At 43.1% G+C, this 17,764-nt stretch overlaps 2 protein-coding genes across 12 annotated transcripts in view; one reads left to right on the top strand and one right to left on the bottom strand.

Annotated features, from left to right (window-relative positions):
* The window catches only part of LOC311116389 (calcium/calmodulin-dependent protein kinase type II delta chain-like), a 108,079-nt gene extending 104,321 nt beyond the window's left edge, over window positions 1-3,758 (top strand). For all 11 annotated transcript variants that reach the window (XM_084191467.1, XM_084191468.1, XM_084191472.1 and 8 more), the window contains one exon: window positions 2,124-3,758. Coding sequence is in view for 3 of the 11 variants with exons in the window: in XM_084191475.1 (XP_084047601.1) it covers window positions 2,124-2,127 (4 nt within the window). In the remaining 8 variants the exon portion in view is untranslated. The remainder of the gene's footprint in view (window positions 1-2,123) is intronic.
* A 3,664-nt stretch (window positions 3,759-7,422) lies between these two features.
* Window positions 7,423-17,764, bottom strand: part of LOC311116386 (ankyrin-2-like) — a gene marked incomplete at both ends in the record, with an annotated part of 131,810 nt that continues 121,468 nt past the window's right edge. Inside the window, 6 exon segments of the mRNA XM_084191464.1 lie at window positions 7,423-7,518; window positions 7,520-7,709; window positions 8,165-8,256; window positions 8,551-8,739; window positions 12,038-12,202; window positions 12,562-12,645. Coding sequence (XP_084047590.1) covers window positions 7,423-7,518; window positions 7,520-7,709; window positions 8,165-8,256; window positions 8,551-8,739; window positions 12,038-12,202; window positions 12,562-12,645 — 816 coding nt within the window.

Raw genomic sequence — 17,764 nt, 5'->3', positions numbered from 1 at the left:
TCTGTCCTGTAGCTGTAGCTGTAGCTGTCCTGTAGCTGTCCTGTAGCTGTCCTGTAGCTGTCCTGTAGCTGTATCTGTCCTGTAGCTGTATCTGTCCTGTAGCTGTAGCTGTCCTGTAGCTGTAGCTGTCCTGTAGCTGTAGCTGTCCTGTAGCTGTATCGGTCCTGTAGCTGTATCTGTCCTGTAGCTGTAGCTGTCCTGTAGCTGTCCTGTAGCTGTATCTGTCCTGTAGCTGTAGCTGTCCTGTAGCTGTAGCTGTCCTGTAGCTGTATCTGTCCTGTAGCTGTATCTGTCCTGTAGCTGTAGCTGTCCTGTAGCTGTCCTGTAGCTGTAGCTGTCCTGTAGCTGTCCTGTAGCTGTATCTGTCCTGTAGCTGTAGCTGTCCTGTAGCTGTAGCTGTCCTGTAGCTGTAGCGGTCCTGTAGCTGTCCTGTATCTGTCCTGTAGCTGTCCTGTAGCTGTAGCTGTCCTGTAGCTGTAGCGGTCCTGTAGCTGTCCTGTAGCTGTCCTGTATCGGCTCCACCTGCACTATGTAGTTACTAGTCTGCTACTGTATGTAGTGTGGTCTGTACTATGTAGTTACTAGTCTGCTACTGTATGTAGTGTGGTCTGTACTATGTAGTTACTAGTCTGCTACTGTATGTAGTGTGGTCTGTACTATGTTCCTCTTTAGCCCTGATCATCCTTAGCTAGTCGGATTGGTGACTGTAATTGACTGTAGCTTAGCCCACCTAACCCGCTTTATCCAGGAGCTACAGTGGGGAGAACAAGTATTTGATACACTGCCGATTTTGCAGGTTTCCCTACTTACAAAGCATGTAGAGGTCTGTAATTTTTATCATAGGTACACTTCAACTGTGAGAGACAGAATGTAAAACAAAAATCCAGAAAATTACATTGTATGATTTTTAAGTAATTAATTTGCGTTTTATTGCATGACATAAGTATTTGATCACCTACCAACCAGTAAGAATTCCGGCTCTCACAGACCTGTTAGTTTTTCTTTAAGAAGCCCTCCTGTTCTCCACTCATTACCTGTATTAACTGCACCTGTTTGAACTCGTTACCTGTATAAAAACACCTGTCCACACACTCAATCAAACAGACTCCAACCTCTCCACAATGGCCAAGACCAGAGAGCTGTGTAAGGACATCAGGGATAAAATTGTAGACCTGCACAAGGCTGGGATGGGCTACAGGACAATAGGCAAGCAGCTTGGTGAGAAGGCAACAACTGTTGGCGTAATTATTAGAAAATGGAAGAAGTTCAAGATGACGGTCAATCACCCTCGGTCTGGGGCTCCATGCAAGATCTCACCTCGTGGGGCATCAATGATCATGAAGAAGGTGAGGGATCAGCCCAGAACTACACGGCAGGACCTGGTCAATGACCTGAAGAGAGCTGGGACCACAGTCTCAAAGAAAACCATTAGTAACACACTACGCCGTCATGGATTAAAATCCTGCAGCACATGCAAGGTCCCCCTGCTCAAGCCAGCGCATGTCCAGGCCCGTCTGTAGTTTGCCAATGACCATCTGGATGATCCAGAGGAGGAATGGGAGAAGGTCATGTGGTCTGATGAGACAAAAATATAGCTTTTTGGTCTAAACTCCACTCACCGTGTTTGGAGGAAGAAGAAGGATGAGTACAACCCCAAGAACACCATCCCAACCGTGAAGCATGGAGGTGGAAACATCATTCTTTGGGGATGCTTTTCTGCAAAGGGGACAGGACGACTGCACCGTATTGAGGGGAGGATGGATGGGGCCATGTATCGCGAGATCTTGGCCAACAACCTCCTTCCTCAGTAAGAGCATTGAAGATGGGTCGTGGCTGGGTCTTCCAGCATGACAACAACCCGAAACACACAGCCAGGGCAACTAAGGAGTGGCTCCGTAAGAAGCATCTCAAGGTCCTGGAGTGGCCTAGCCAGTCTCCAGACCTGAACCCAATAGAAGTGTATCAAATATCAAATACTTGTTCTCCCCACTGTAGCTAGCTTGGGCTGCTTTGTTTCTGCTTTGGTCTTTCTCTAGCCTCAAACACATATTTTTACAATACAACACAAGTTACTAATTACTACATGTAAAATAAGTCAATTTCTCATTATCTTTGTGTTGCAGTTGAGATTACCCCCTATCCTGCAGCTGTTGCTGACCTATGGACCCCGCCTACCAACTGTCTCACGTCCTCGTCCAATCACGTTCCAACGCTGTAACTCTGCCATCTCAGAGTGTTGTTTACATGTCGTCGATGCTGGACTGAAGATTCTTCTTGCAGGAGATGAGAAGAAAAAACAACGATCTTGACGATGTCATTTAAGAGTGAAAATGTTTGTTGTTTTATCGCATTGTTCCATTCTTCACATTCTTCTCTCATCGCAGGACATTTATAACTAAACATGTTTTTAAAAATTCTATAACTGATTTTTTTCCTTGTTTTAAGTTTGAATGGGAAAATATTCAATCTTCAGTAATATACAATGTATATAGCTCTGTGTTTCAACATGATCAGTGTCAGGGACGTGCGGTGAGCCAACAAGGTATTCATATCATCTGAATATTACACATCAATCCCAATAACTAACGTGATATAGGTTTAGCCTTAAACCAACATATCGCAGTCTGTCAATCCTTTTTGAAATGTCAGTCTTTGTGCAGAAAAATCTATAAGAACGTAAGTGAACAACAAACATGAGCTTGCTTTTGTTTTGGTGATGTATAGACTTGTGATTGACGTGAATCGCTATATCTTTGCTTAAACTCTGGAATATTAAACTGTTTAAATATGAGCTTAGTTTGCAATCTTTTAACAATTCAAGTTGTTCTCAACTTGCTCAATATTAAGTATGATTACTGGGAATTTTTATTGACAATTTATGTTAAGGGTCTAATTTTATCCTATGTTTTATGATATGTGTTTGAGTCTGCGTCATCGCAACGTGACAGAATTCTCAATGATAGAATGTAAACTATAGATATAATGTTCACATATATTACTGAAAGCCATTGTATGACATATGGAACACTGTTTTAAAGTCCAATCATTATATTTTCATAAGGTTGATGATCATGATGTATGTTTTTGGGGAGGGGGTTATATTTTTTCTTTTTTATATTGTGGAATTGACAGGCTAATTGTTTATCATTTCTTCCTGTCCTCACATATCGGTGGAACTATTGACCCTGTCATGTATAGCGAATGGTTCTCTGTTTTTTTTGGTCTGTCCGATGTCCATCCATAAGAACCTATGAAAGAAAATAAATAGCCTTTTACTAGCCCCTTTTACCACTGACACCTGGGTGTTAGTTACTCTACTTGACAAGTTGCAACACACAATGTTTTATACTGAGGAGAAGGGAGACAGTTATATGGGATCACATTGTTCTGGTCAGTTTTTCCTAGTTGGTAGATATTTTCATAAATGGGTGTGTTTTAGGTTAGTTTTGCCAATGGAAATGTAAGGGAATTAGTGATACAGTAAAATAGAATAAAGGTCAACCTAGAATATTTAGTGATGTTACACAACGCTTGAGATGAAAGGCACTGGGTAGGTTTGCCATTAGGATATCCACTGTGGCGTTAAGAACCGTTACTTCCCCCATTTATGAATTGTTCCTACAGGGATGGTGAGACAACACAATAATAATTTTAAAAAGTTATGTTCAACTGTACTATGGGACAAAGTGTATATTGTTGTCATGATGAGAAAGGACTGATAGATGTTTAAGAAATATCAAATAAAATGTGTGATTTCTGCCAAATCTCTTATTTCCATGTCACTTTGCCCATAGCTTAAACTTTGTGAGGTGATCACTGTAAAAAAAAGTTTCGTTTTACTTATGGCTGTAATGTAATCCTTCAAAGCATGGTTAGGAAAAATGACAACCACACCATACACATTTGACACATGTACAATTTAATATTCTGCCACGTACACTGTAGCTGCTATACCATGTTAGCCATTCAGTTTTTTTCCTCCTTTTTTATTAGCTTCATAACTAATACATGCCCTCATAGATATTTATATGTGTAATATGGATATCACCATGGAAACAAGATGCGGATTCATCAAATCAAATGTACGTTTTTGACAGGTTTCTTTTGTTTTTTTTTAGTTTCTCACTTTTGATCACACAAAGTAAATTGGCAAAGTGAGGAACTGTAATATTAGATAGATTACATAGATAAAGTCTGTACCACAGATAAAACCAACAATGCTTTCAGCCAGCCAGCCCAAGATCACAGTACATCCATGTCAGTTCTGTTTTTGTTTCTGCATTTGTTTCAGTCATGGTTTCCAGAGCATTTCAGAATTCAAGTGAAGCCTTGTGTACAATGGCAACTTCTTATCGGTCGAAGAGTTTTAATTGCAATTCCCTTTCCCATCTTCAACACAAACACACACATAAAACACACTCATGGCTCCGCCCACTGGAAGAGGGGAGGAGCATGACTGGACATCAATAAATAAATAGAAACAAAATTAAAATGGGCAAAGATGTCATCTGCAGAAGACTGCTCAGAGTTTACTCCGCTCCCATTTATGCCAGTTGAAATTAATAGGCCTTGCAAGCCTGCGGGGGCCAAATTCACAATGATATCGCATGGATGGTATTTAACAGTAGAGCTTGTTCTGAGGGCAGAACGTTTAGGCAAGAAATGTGAAGGAAACAAAAACTACACTGGGATTCAAATTAGGCACCTTCTGCATGGCAACCTGTGTTTTTTACGACCTCTGCCACCCAGGCACCAATCCATCAGTTGGATGTTTGAACCAGTCAAAATAAATGATTATGTAAGAAATGTGAACAATTAACTTTAGAAAGTAAGATGAAGTTAGTTTAATAAACAAGAAGCATGGGGAATCGAACCAGGGACCTTAATGTCGCAAACTGCGTTTAACACGATTAATTCGTTCATCCATCCACAAACCTTCCGCTAACGTTGCTTTTCTCATTTGATTTTCACCTGTCACTGGTCACAAGCTCCAGCCCTTGGCCCATTCCAGCCAATCATATAGCTCAAGCTCCGTCCCTTGGCCATCCAACCAATCACATAGCTGCCCTCAGAACAAGAGCGTTCCACTGCGCGAGAAATAATGCATGTAAAAGGGCCAATGGTTTTAACATAAAGGATCTTCCATCTCCACGATACCATCACAGGCAAACAGGAAGCCGGTAAGACCAAAAATAATCTGTCAGAAACTCAAGATGATGTGCCAATCTTTTGAGTTTATCACCATTTATTGGATACCATAAAACCACCAACAGATTTTTTTTAATCAATAACAGGAAATAAAACAGAACAACTACAGCGCACTGTTCTCTCTCTGTCCTATACTCGCTTGTACAATCTTAACAGGCTTAAAGGTAGACCCAATGAAATTACGTTTCCATGAGCAGCACTGGATATATTGAGATGAGCGAGATGCAAGAGTTCGCTCTCACACAGTATCTGCGCATGTGCACGGGTTCGATTCACGCTGTTCACAGCGTGGTAGCGACAGGACCAAAACTGTGGAGAAGTTGAGCCTCACGCTTCAACGCTCTTAGTTGTTGTGGATATTGACCCACTATGTTTACTTTCTGCATCTACGTCATATCGCTAAGTATACCTTTAATCAAAGTCATTGATCGGGGGAAATGAACGGGTGAGATGGCACGCACAAGTGACTCATGGGAGGGGAGGAGGGGAGACGTACCGAGTGTTATGACCTATAGGTGCAGTAATGGAAGATAAGACCTTATGGGAGGGGAGGAGGGGAGACGTACCTAGTGTTATGACCTATAGGTGCAGTAATGGAAGATAAGACCTTATGGGAGGGGAGGAGGGGAGACGTACCTAGTGTTGGAGCAGTAATGGAAGATAAGACCTTATGGGAGGGGAGGAGGGGAGACGTACCTAGTGTTATGACCTATAGGTGCAGTAATGGAAGATAAGACCTTATGGGAGGGGAGGAGGGGAGACGTACCTAGTGTTATGACCTATAGGTGCAGTAATGGAAGATAAGACCTTATGGGAGGGGAGGAGGGGAGACGTACCTAGTGTAATGACCTATAGGTGCAGTAATGGAAGATAAGACCTTATGGGAGGGGAGGAGGGGAGACGTACCTAGTGTTATGACCTATAGGTGCAGTAATGGAAGATAAGACCTTATGGGAGGGGAGGAGGGGAGACGTACCTAGTGTTATGACCTATAGGTGCAGTAATGGAAGATAAGACCTTATGGGAGGGGAGGAGGGGAGACGTACCTAGTGTTATGACCTATAGGTGCAGTAATGGAAGATAAGAGCGCGTACATGAAAGACAAGAAAAGAGAACATTCTGGATCACTACTTTTGCAAATGGCAGGTCGCAATGTCGGTGAGGATACTATGAACTAACACACAAACACACTCACATACATACGTGCACACACACACACAGAGGTGGCAGCAGTCTGATGCACTGCTCAGCAGGAAGTGTGACTACACAAGACAGAAACAGAGAGATAGACGGTACCTGGGGGTGGGGCTTAACGTGTGTTCACAAAGCTCATATAAAAAAAAACTACACCACATCATTACACACGTAACCACCTTGAGCCAACTTTGTAAACTGAACTGTAGTGGAGGGTTATATGGGGATGATTTGCTTCAGTAAAAGGGTGGTTCAGATCACAGCGTATTTGCGCTTATCTGATTCAAAAGTCCTTTTAACAGTATCTTTCCAAAACTCTTTGTGACAACTGACTACTACGTAACAATCTCTTGATAGTCAGATGAAAAGGGTAAACTCTGCTATGACCTTTCACCCTTGACCTCAGAAAAGATTGGTACGCATACGTATACAGCAGGTACCGTGGGACAAATATAACAAATGCTTTTGAATTGCTGTTTGCTTTGTTTTCTCCCAGTCCGAGCATGTTTCTTCTCTATTTACAAATGTTTACAATCGTTCCTTCAGACAGAGGCCTCTGCACGAGGCGAACGTGCGAGGTGCCCCCTCTTCCTGTAGTTTTTTCCTTTCGTTGCATTTTGTTTGTGTTGTTTTTTTATTGTACCACAGCAGCCAAAACTAAAAGAACCAAACAAAAGGATAATGACAAAAAATATATTCTAAGTCACCTGACGAGAAAAGGGGAGCTATCTTTGGTCACAAAATGAGCAAAACAAACAGGAAACAAGTCAAAAGGATAAAAACAAAATAAAAAGTGTTCCATTATTTGCCACAAAAGGGAAAAACAAAAATCGAACAAAAACACAATCCAGTGTCTTTAGCAGGGGAAGTCTCGCTGGGCAGTAAAGGTCAGGGGTCATTGAGGGGTCAGAATTGTGTCAGAGATTAGCTTACAATACTTCATAAGCTTTTCGTGGATAGGAGGCTTACATAGCATGGGGGGCGGGGCCAAAAGGGAAGACAAACAACTCAGCCAGCAAATCAAAAAAGCCCATCACTACTTTTTTCTCTCCCCCTCCTCCTCCTTCTCTCCTCCCTCTTTCTTCTTCTCTCCTCCCTCCTCCTCCTTCTCTCCTCCCTCCTCCTCCTTCTCTCCTCCCTCCTCCTCCTTGGAGCAGTAGCGTTGGAGCAGCAGGTGCAGGTGTTGCTGAAGGGCGTCGGGTTGCAGGGTCTCTGGGGTGTCGTCCAGCCGCTCCAGGTGCACATGCTTACCCTGGGCATCTCTCACCACAGTCCTCTTCTGGGTACGAGACTTACACATCTGGGTTCTGGAGATGGGACAGAGAAAGAGAGAGAGAAGGAGGGAGGAGGTGTGGGGTGGGAGGGAGGGAGGGAGGGAGGGAGGGAGATGGAAGAGAGAAGTCATTAGACTTGATTAACCAATCATTTCAAAAGAACCTGAACGTTTGGTCAAAGCTTCGTTGACAGGCTTTTGAACAAAACTATGGTCATAGTGACTCAGACCTTTCTAGCTAATCCACATCTCAAAAAACCCCATGCAGGTTAGCCTTCTCTCTACCATTAGCAACAGCAACCATATGAGTAATCTTAAACACGCCCTTTTATGGGTAACTTACCTTGCACGTGCCCAGGTCAGAATCTTAGCATTTTATCTAAGCATGTAATCTAAAAGGTTAAGATAAATCACTCATAAAACTAACAGGAGTGTACAAACATGGACACCTTGGGTTAATGAATGAACACTCCCATGCTGTTCTCAAACCTTTTGACCACAGAACCGTCGTCCTTCACAACCTCTTTCTCTACTAAATGGGGAAGTTGAATTTTCCCAAAGCCTCCAGCATAACTCAATGCCTGGATGTGACAGAACAAGGAAAAGGACATTTCAAACACCAAAACCCCCTGTGTCTGGTCCTAGAGTTGAGTTAAGTCTTCAATAAGGTTTTTACCAGGTCATACAGTAACAAACATGTCAGTCAAGAACCATTTCAATGGCATGTTATAAAGCTCTAAGCATTCAGCTTTATATTCCAGGCACAGTATCCCTTTACAACACTTGACCCAGCTCAACCTGCTCTTCTCAAGCCACTGAGGTAGAAAATACCCTCCTGGCTTTATATCACAACTGGTCTCCCTCAAACTACTGACCTTCTCAAAGTCCTCTTTGGCCGAGGGGAGGTCTGCGGCCAGAGAGGGGTCACCCGTCTGCTTCTCCATCCTCTCGCCCCTCACCACCGTCGTCTTGACCAACTTGCTGACCTTTCGGCCCTGCACCTGCTCCGACTTGATGTCCGAGGCTGTGGTGGCCCCCAGGGCCAGGGGCTCCGAAAAGGTCAACTGGAGAGGTCAAACATAGGGTTCAAAGGTCACTGATAGAGTAGGATACAAGGCTAAATAGTGTTTGTTTACATTTACTTTATTGGAGTAAAACAAGTTTATAGTTTGGGTTCTGATGGGTTACGACTATTAATCTAAGCTCATTTATAAGTTATATTCTTCAAGAATCAATGGGTACATATCAATAATTTATAAGACCTTTAATAATTATTCCTTAAGAGTCTACTGATGCACCCGTGCATCTACCTAAGTAAAATAATAAAACAATCCACATCAAAATCCGTCAGTTTAAGCTAGAGATATCAGGTGGGCTGCGTCTAAATCCATCACATCCATTTATGTCGGCCTGGAAGGTGCCCGAGCTACAGCGGTGTTTGTCAGACCACCGGTAATTTCACGTAAACGTCTGCAGCGTCCGAGCGGTTATGACCACTCTATGGAAAGGGGAGACTCTCACAAACACGATGTTGTCCTCCGTTTTACTCTACGACCCCCACAAGTGTCACGGGACTCATCTGAAGTCGGTAAGCTACAAACTAATATGACCCCAGTATGGAAAGGGAAGACTCTAAATGGTCTTCTCCGTTTTGCTCTACGACCCTCAGAAGTGTCACAGGACTCGTCTGAAGGTAACTCATACAAACAAATGGAAGTATGGAGGTAGTTTTGTGGCAACACAAATAAGAGGTTAAATATGTGTCCAAAATACCAAAAATATTTCCTGAGCTTTCTTATGTCTACTAGATATAGGACAGACACTTCTAAACCTTATTCCTTATGATTTCATTATTTTATTTTGACTGTCTGTTTTGCCATTTATGAATGTGTTATTCAATGTGTTTCTATGGGCTATAGCAGTAAAGGCCAAATTTAATATTTTATCAAATCATTTTTTTATATATTTTTTTATACCTAAAGGGGTCCTAAAATTCCAAATCAAATAGCTGAACGATCCATGGTATGACCATCTTAAAACAATTCTATATGTTAGCTTAGTAAAATCTGCTTTTCATTTATCTGACTTTCATTTATCGGCATGTCCAGCCTTTATATTTAGCCTCACAATGAAGTGTTTTATCATTGTATTTTCAGGACAACCAGGGCTACAAATAGAACACAAAACTACAGTGAGGGAAAAAAGTATTTGATCCCCTGCTGATTTTGTACGTTTGCCAATTTTTTGTAAGTTTGGGGATTTTGTACGTTTGGGGATGGTGTTCTTGGGGTCATAGGCAGTATTCCTCCTCCTCCAAACACGGCGAGTTGAGTTGATGCCAAAGAGCTCAATTTTGGTCTCATCTGACCACAACACTTTCACCCAGTTCTCCTCTGAATCATTCAGATGTTCATTGGCAAACTTCAGACGGGCCTGTATATGTGTTTTCTTGAGCAGGGGGACCTTGCGGGCGCTGCAGGATTTCAGTCCTTCACGGCGTAGTGTGTTACCAATTGTTTTCTTGGTGACTATGGTCCCAGCTACCTTGAGATCATTGACAAGATCCTCCCGTGTAGTTCTGGGCTGATTCCTCACCGTTCTCATGATCATTGCAACTCCACAAGGTGAGATCTTGCATGGAGCCCCAGGCCGAGGGAGATTGACAGTTCTTTTGTGTTTCTTCCATTTGCGAATAATCGCACCAACTGTTGTAACCTTCTCACCAAGCTGCTTGGCGATGGTCTTGTAGCCGATTCCAGCCTTGTGTAGGTCTACAATCTTGTCCCTGACATCCTTGGAGAGCTCTTTGGTCTTGGCCATGGTGGAGAGTTTGGAATCTGATTGATTGATTGCTTCTGTGGACAGGTGTCTTTTATACAGGTAACAAGCTGAGATTAGGAGCACTCCCTTTAAGAGTGTGCTCCTAATCTCAGCTCGTTACCTGCATAAAAGACACCTGGGAGCCAGAAATCTTTCTGATTGAGAGGGGGTCAAATACTTATTTCCCTCATTAAAATGCAAATCAATTTATAACATTTTTGACATGCGTTTTTCTGGATTTTTTTGTTGTTATTCTGTCTCTCACTGTTCAAATAAACCTACCATTAAAATTATAGACTGATCATTACTTTGTCAGTGGGCAAACATACAAAATCAGCAGGGGATCAAATACTTTTTTCCCTCAAATGTCAATAAAGAAAATAAGGTTTGCCAAAGCAAAAATCTGATCCAAATGAATTATATGAAGAACAGAAATTGTTTGCTCAGTGGGACGTGAATATCCAACTAGTCAGTGACAACTGTGTGGAGTCTGTGACAGCAACTATGTGAGCTTATTACAGTATTATAGACACTATGTCCTGGGATTTCCTATGATCCTCTATGTAGAAGAACCCTTTACCTTCTAATGACTCAGTATTATAGACACTATGTCCTGTCTATGTAGAAGAACACTTTACCTTCTAATGACTCAGTATTATAGACACTATGTCCTGGGATTTCCTATGATCTTCTATGTAGAAGAACCCTTTACCTTCTAACGACTCAGTATTATAGACACTATGTCCTGGGATTTCCTATGATCTTCTATGTAGAAGAACCCTTTACCTTCTAATAGCTCTGTAGCTTGTGAGCATCATAGAGCTCAAACCATTCTGACTCTACAGATGTTAATGTAAAAAACGCCTCGGCCCTGGGCCCCTTCTGTATCCGCCCTTGTCTCACAAACACCGCTTTAGCTCAGCCCCGTTACACACATACTAATGGTTGGTACCAATGCGCTGCCATACCCCCTGCCACGCCCCCTGCCACGCCCACCACCTAAGCCCCTTTTTGATACAGAAAAAAAAAACATGAAAAAAAAATGGTGGTTCAGATCACAACGTATTTCCAAAACTCTTTGTGACAACAGACGCCTATGTAACAATCTCTTGATAGTCGGATGAAAAGGGTCAACTTTGCTATGCATTTTGCAGCTCCCCTTGTGGCATGCTCCAAGTTAACCCATCACTCAGCTACTTAATAGGTCAGGTGACCTGTAGCGCAAGGGGTTATGGGAGGTGTAGTGTTCTAGCTGACAGACACCCCTGTGACATCACAATATCTACAGTATAATTACTAAATAAATCATGTAATACTCAATCGTTTTCAGAAATACTGGAATATTGACCCCAAAGAAAGCCTGTGTGGCTCAGTTGGTAGAACATGGCACTTGCAACGCCGGAGTTGTGGGTTTGATTCCCATGGGGGACCAGTACAAACAAAATATGAAAATGTATGCACTCACTACTGTTTGTCGCTCTGGATAAGAGCGTCTGCTAAATGACGTAAATGTATAGACACAAAGACAATGGACGGACTGACCTCAGTCTGATCTCCCTCACTTCGGACCACAGTCCTTTTCACCACCTTGGAGAAGCCGTCTCCCTCCTCCACGCCGACCATCTCCTGCTGAGATCCCTCCACCGTCACCTCCTCTCTCGCCACACCGTCTGGAGAGAAGTACTTACGGATCACCTTCCGTGTGATCTGGGGGAGAGAGACCAGAGAGAGAGAAATGTTATCACTAGTATAGCACTGAGCTGCATGAATTGGTCGTATAAGAACACACACACTTATTTGCCTGGGAAAAAATTGTAGTTACGTAATAAATAATCATCATTTGGTGCTTATATTTGTCCTTATATTTGTCTTATATTTGTCTTATATTTGTCCTTATATTTGTCTTATATTTGTCTTATATTTGTCCTTATATTTGTCTTATATTTGTCCTTATATTTGTCCTTATATTTGTCCTTATATTTGTCCTTATATTGTTGCGGTCTACTGTAAATCGGGGTGTTCTAGAGGTACGTGTCTGTAAATGTAGGTATAAAATGTCCCTTTACCTTCTTGACTACCATGTTTCCGTGCTCATCCATGTACTGTTCTTCTGTCACTGTCTGCGGAGGGATGTCTGGCAGGGCATCCGCCTGGAGAGAGAACATAGTAGATGCACAGTCAGACCACTAACCTAACAGACCCGGAACACACACTGGAGTTAAGGCAAGTACACAGATGAACCGGTTTAAACGTTGCAAACCCCACTCAAAAAGGGAAATAAACCAGTCATTTTTAACCATTACCTAAGACCACAAAGATTGAATCAATCTGTCACAGAACAAAATGATATGACATATGAGGGTGCAATATAAAACAAAGTGGAGACAGAATGAGACAGAAATCAAAATATGAAAATATATACACTGCTCAAAAAAATTAAGGCCAAATGTCCTGCACGGTGTTGGGCTGTAAGCACAACCCCCACCTGTGGACGTCGGGCCCTCATACCACCCTCATGGAGTCTGTTTCTGACCGTTTGAGCAGACACATGCACATTTGTGGCCTGCTGGAGGTCATTTTGCAGGGCTCTGGCAGTGCTCCTCCTGCTCCTCCTTGCACAAAGGCGGAGGTAGCAGTCCTGCTGCTGGGTTGTTGCCCTCCTTCGGCCTCCTCCACGTCTCCTGATGTACTGGCCTGTCTCCTGGTAGCGCCTCCATGCTCTGGACACTACGCTGACAGACACAGCAAACCTTCTTGCCACAGCTCGCATTGATGTGCCATCCTGGATGAGCTGCACTACCTGAGCCACTTGTGTGGGCTGTAAACTCCGTCTCATGTTACCACTAGAGTGAAAGCACCGCCAGCATTCAAAAGTGACCAAAACATCAGCCAGGAAGCATAGGAACTGAGAAGTGGTCTGTGGTCACCACCTGCAAAACCAGTCCTTTATTGGGGGTGTCTTGCTAATTGCCTATAATTTCCACCTGTTGTCTATTCCATTTGCACAACAGCATGTGGAATTTATTGACAATCAGTGTTGCTTCCTAAGTGGACAGTTTGATTTCACAGAAGTGTGATTGACTTGGAGTTACATTGTGTTGTTTAAGTGTTCCCTTTATTTTTTTTGAGCAGTGTATATTATAGGCATTACTCAAAGTTCAGCACAGCAGAAAAACTACCCACAAGCTAAAACTCAACTCCCATCTAAACCCAGCACCACAGCACACTAGGGCAGGGCCCACTCCTCCACATGCTCTCCAATGCCCGATACCTGGATGACAACTCTGCGTCGGACCACCCTGGTGGTTAACACCTCCTCCTCCGAGCTATCCGACGACAGCAACCCTAGCTCCTCATTTATCTCCTGAGAGACAGCACACAGCCATTGTGAGCATAGTAGATCATTATAACGTGGTTATAATGACACCGTTGCCTTCTTTTCTTTCATTGGAATGCCAAAAAGGCATTCAGAAGTAGGCTATTGTCGACCTGATATACATTTTTTCAGAGAAATTAAAAATATGAGAGAGGTTCTATGAAATGATGTTGGAGATGGAAGATGAAGAGAAGACATAGATGTACAACACCCTTCAACAAAACCAGCCATGCAAGATGTGTCAACGATCATCCAAAGGAATTGTGGTCAAAGTTTCAAACAAGCACCTCTGTATGGAATGTTGATGTGGAATATGAAGTATTGACAGTGAATGTATGACAATTATTTCACAACATTTTTTTATAGAACGTATTCGTATGTACTGTAGGTTCTCTTCATTGTATCAGATAGCCTAGCTGAAAATATGAAAATAACTCGCAAACACAGCAAACAAACATTCTCATAGATAAGTATTTTCCTTACTGATCAGGCTTTTGTCCCATGATTATTCCATTGTGTTGGTCAGTGACCCCACTTTGAAGTGGTTTGACTTACAGTGTATTGTTTGGTAAGTATATACGCATGCAAACACACCACTCATAAGTTTATTGTATTAGTCTCTGTGTTTGAGTGAGTTGATGTCCTCTCCGGACTGTGGTAACACTGCAATCAGTCTGAGAAGCTGGGACACAAGCCAGGGCAGGGTGCAGTCGTCATGCTCGACCTCTTACCTGTTCCAGAGAGTATTCATCGTCATCGTACCCTGCCCGCGACCTGGAGGGAAGCTCCTCACACATGGGTACAGTTTCACTTTCACTTTCTGGTCTGTCATAAATGCCATAATCCCCAAGACTTTCACTACCCGATGAGAAGCGCTTCTGTTCATCCACCCGTAGGAAAGGGCTCCCTTTGAGGAAGCCTGTTTCCGGGGTGCTGCCGAAGGGGGTTGGGGACGGAGGCTCTTCGATGTGGTAGAGGACCTCAGGTTCCTCTGGCTCCAGATCCTCTGGCTCTGAGAAGTCTGACAAGTCATCTTTGCAGTCAAAGAACTCCAGGTCTGAGTATTCCTGGGAGGAATCTGATTGGATATCTGGTCCAAATGCAGAGAGTGATTTCTCAAATTCGCCGAGCACTCGCTTAAAGTCTGGGGAGAATTCAAAAGCTTCTGCGGCTCCAGGTGTAGCAGACTTGGAAGCGGACTCAAGAACCTTCAGGGTGGTGGTTGTGACCTCACTCTTATCTGATAGAGAGTCAATGAAGACTGGAGAAACTGGACTCATATCAGTGGGAGACACCTGGCTACACTCAGAGACTCCCAGAGACTGGCGTCCGGAAAACACAGCCTCGTAATCTGGTGGCACCAGGAATTGGCTTGACATCGGCGAACATAACTCACCTGATTGAGTCTGCTCAAATTCCTCTTGTGTAAATTCACTCCAGTCACAGAATTCCTGACTGGCAGAGTCGGGTTCCTTTAGTTTAGGTGTCACTGCTCTATGGGTAGTGAAGGGGTCTTGTTCACTGATCTGCAATGGAGTTGATATCAGAGGTTTGTAGCGTGTGGCTGTCTTAGATGCCAGTCCTGATACACTGGTTTCTTGACTGAAGGCTGGAACTGCCTTTTGTTCATGTAAAGTACTTTCCATTATCATGGTAGACTCTAATTTGTTTTGCATCTTTCCATAACCCGTCTGCAACAGTATTTCCTTGGCAGTTTGAGACGGAGCCTAGAAATAACATGGATTACTGAAATGTGTTGTTACAGCAAGTCAGTTGGCATGCACCGCTGACATCCCGTCAACAAACTGCGTAACACTAACAGAGTACTAGATCTTGTTAGTAATTTTCTTCCACAACATCATGTGACACTTAAATCACTGCAAGAACAAAATGATGAAACAAACCATTGGAGAACAAACCATGCAATTCTAAACGCCAACATCTTAGTGCCAGACGAAGTTACCGTAATGAGATTGTGCTTGTTCACAAACTGTTAATTACATCTCAAATGAGACAAAATTGGTTAGTTACATCACCCACCATCCAAGTGCATTGTGATCGCACAAACATTCCCTAGATACACTCCATTTCGCTAAACACATTGCTGAATCCACACATCCATTTACACCACACAGTGTTATTGTCATCCTCCATTAGAATGGGAGTTATTCCATTATATCATGGCACGTGCAAGTCAGCTTCGTCATGCTCTCTCTCTCTTACCCTCCGTGGGCCTTCCTGGGTCTTTATTGAATCAGCACTGAGGCGCAGGACCTCTACTTCTTCCTCTCTTCTGTCCTGGACCTTCACTGGTTGTTGCTTTACTGGGACGTCTCTCTGGACCTTTTTGACGTCTTCCAAACCAATAGTGGCTTGGGGAGTTGGGATGGTTTCAGCATGCTCTGAACAATGCTTTGTCTGTGTCCATTCCGTAGATGTAGTAACCATTTCTGCTACTAGTCCAATTACCCTTGGTAAGCCTTGATCTGTTGTGGTCATTTGTCCCTGCTCTATTTCAAATTCACTAGCTGGGACTGAAAACAGAGTGACACCCAAGGTATTTTCTTTGGGTGACAATGGGACACGCTCAGATGTTAAAACAGTTGTCACATGACTCAACGTACCTGCTTTAAATGTCATTGTTTCTGTACCTGTAATAACTAAACTTAACTCTTCATCTGATGCACCAGATTCAGGAGACGATTGCCTTCCACAGACATCGGCCCAATAATCTAGAGGTAACGCTACGAATACAGTGTCTGATGACACTGATTCAGGTGAAGACGTTCTATCACCAAGGGGCTCCATGAAGTACTGAGATAATATCCTCATAAACTCAGGCACTGGTGAGTCAGGCGATAGCCGTCTATTCCTTCCGACTGATTCTAGGGAATCAGGTGAGGATGGCCTACTCTCTAAATCTGATTGTGATATGACCATTAGCTCATACTCAGAGTCAGAAGCCATTGATTCAGGTGATGATGACCTGTGTTCTATTGTGGCATACTCCATATTACATGAATCCATATGTGATACACCTGATATTGTATACTGAGGGATGGGTGAGTCTGGAGAAAGAGACCTGTTGTCATTAATCTCATGCATTGATTCAGGTGAAGATGATCTAACGTCAACCAATGACATCGCTGATTCTAGAGACATGGGTCTGTATTCAGCTGACTCAGGGGATAGCGGTCTATCCTTCTCAACTTGTTTCTCTAATAACACAGATTCAGGTGATGATATTCCAACATCTGCCTTTAACATTAATGTTGCAGGTGACATGGGTTGGTAGTCAGGCAAAGACTCAGGGGAGAGAGGTCTTTCCTCTGTATCTGATACAGACACTATGACCCATTCATCTTCAGAGTCAGATTTGGAGTGAGGGGAAACTAAACTGTGACCTGTTTCAAATGCATACTCACACACTACTTCTACTGCCGGTGATTCAGGTACAACTATATCAGATATGATTGGAACACTCTCAGTTGGAGCTACATCGTTGGCTGTTTCCATGGTCGTTTCTGAAGGTTCCACATGTAGACCAGGTACAGCTTCTGAGCTGACCTCAGTGCTACCTTCACGTTCCTCTGGAGAAGTCTGTATAGGCTCTATACTCTCAGTCAAAGCTACATCGTGATCCATCTTGGCTGTTTCGGTGGTCGTTTCTGAAGGTACCACTTGTGGACCAGGTACAGCTTCTGGACTGACCTCAGTGCTACCTCGAGCAACTTTTTCCTCACCAGGAGGAGTCTCTACATACGCTTCACTACTCCCGGTAAACTCCAAGAAGCCTGTTTTACTCAAGAAGGTTTCTCCAACATATTGGGGGTCATGTATTTGAGAGCTAAGCTTCCAAAGCTCTGCATCGTACACAAGATTGTATTCTTCCA

This window comes from Coregonus lavaretus (assembly GCF_964263955.1).
Source record: "Coregonus lavaretus genome assembly, contig: HAP1_SCAFFOLD_524, whole genome shotgun sequence".
In the NCBI taxonomy this organism is placed as follows: domain Eukaryota; kingdom Metazoa; phylum Chordata; class Actinopteri; order Salmoniformes; family Salmonidae; genus Coregonus; species Coregonus lavaretus.
The sequence above is the reverse complement of the archived record's forward strand: the minus strand, read 5'-3'. Positions and strand labels throughout refer to the sequence as shown.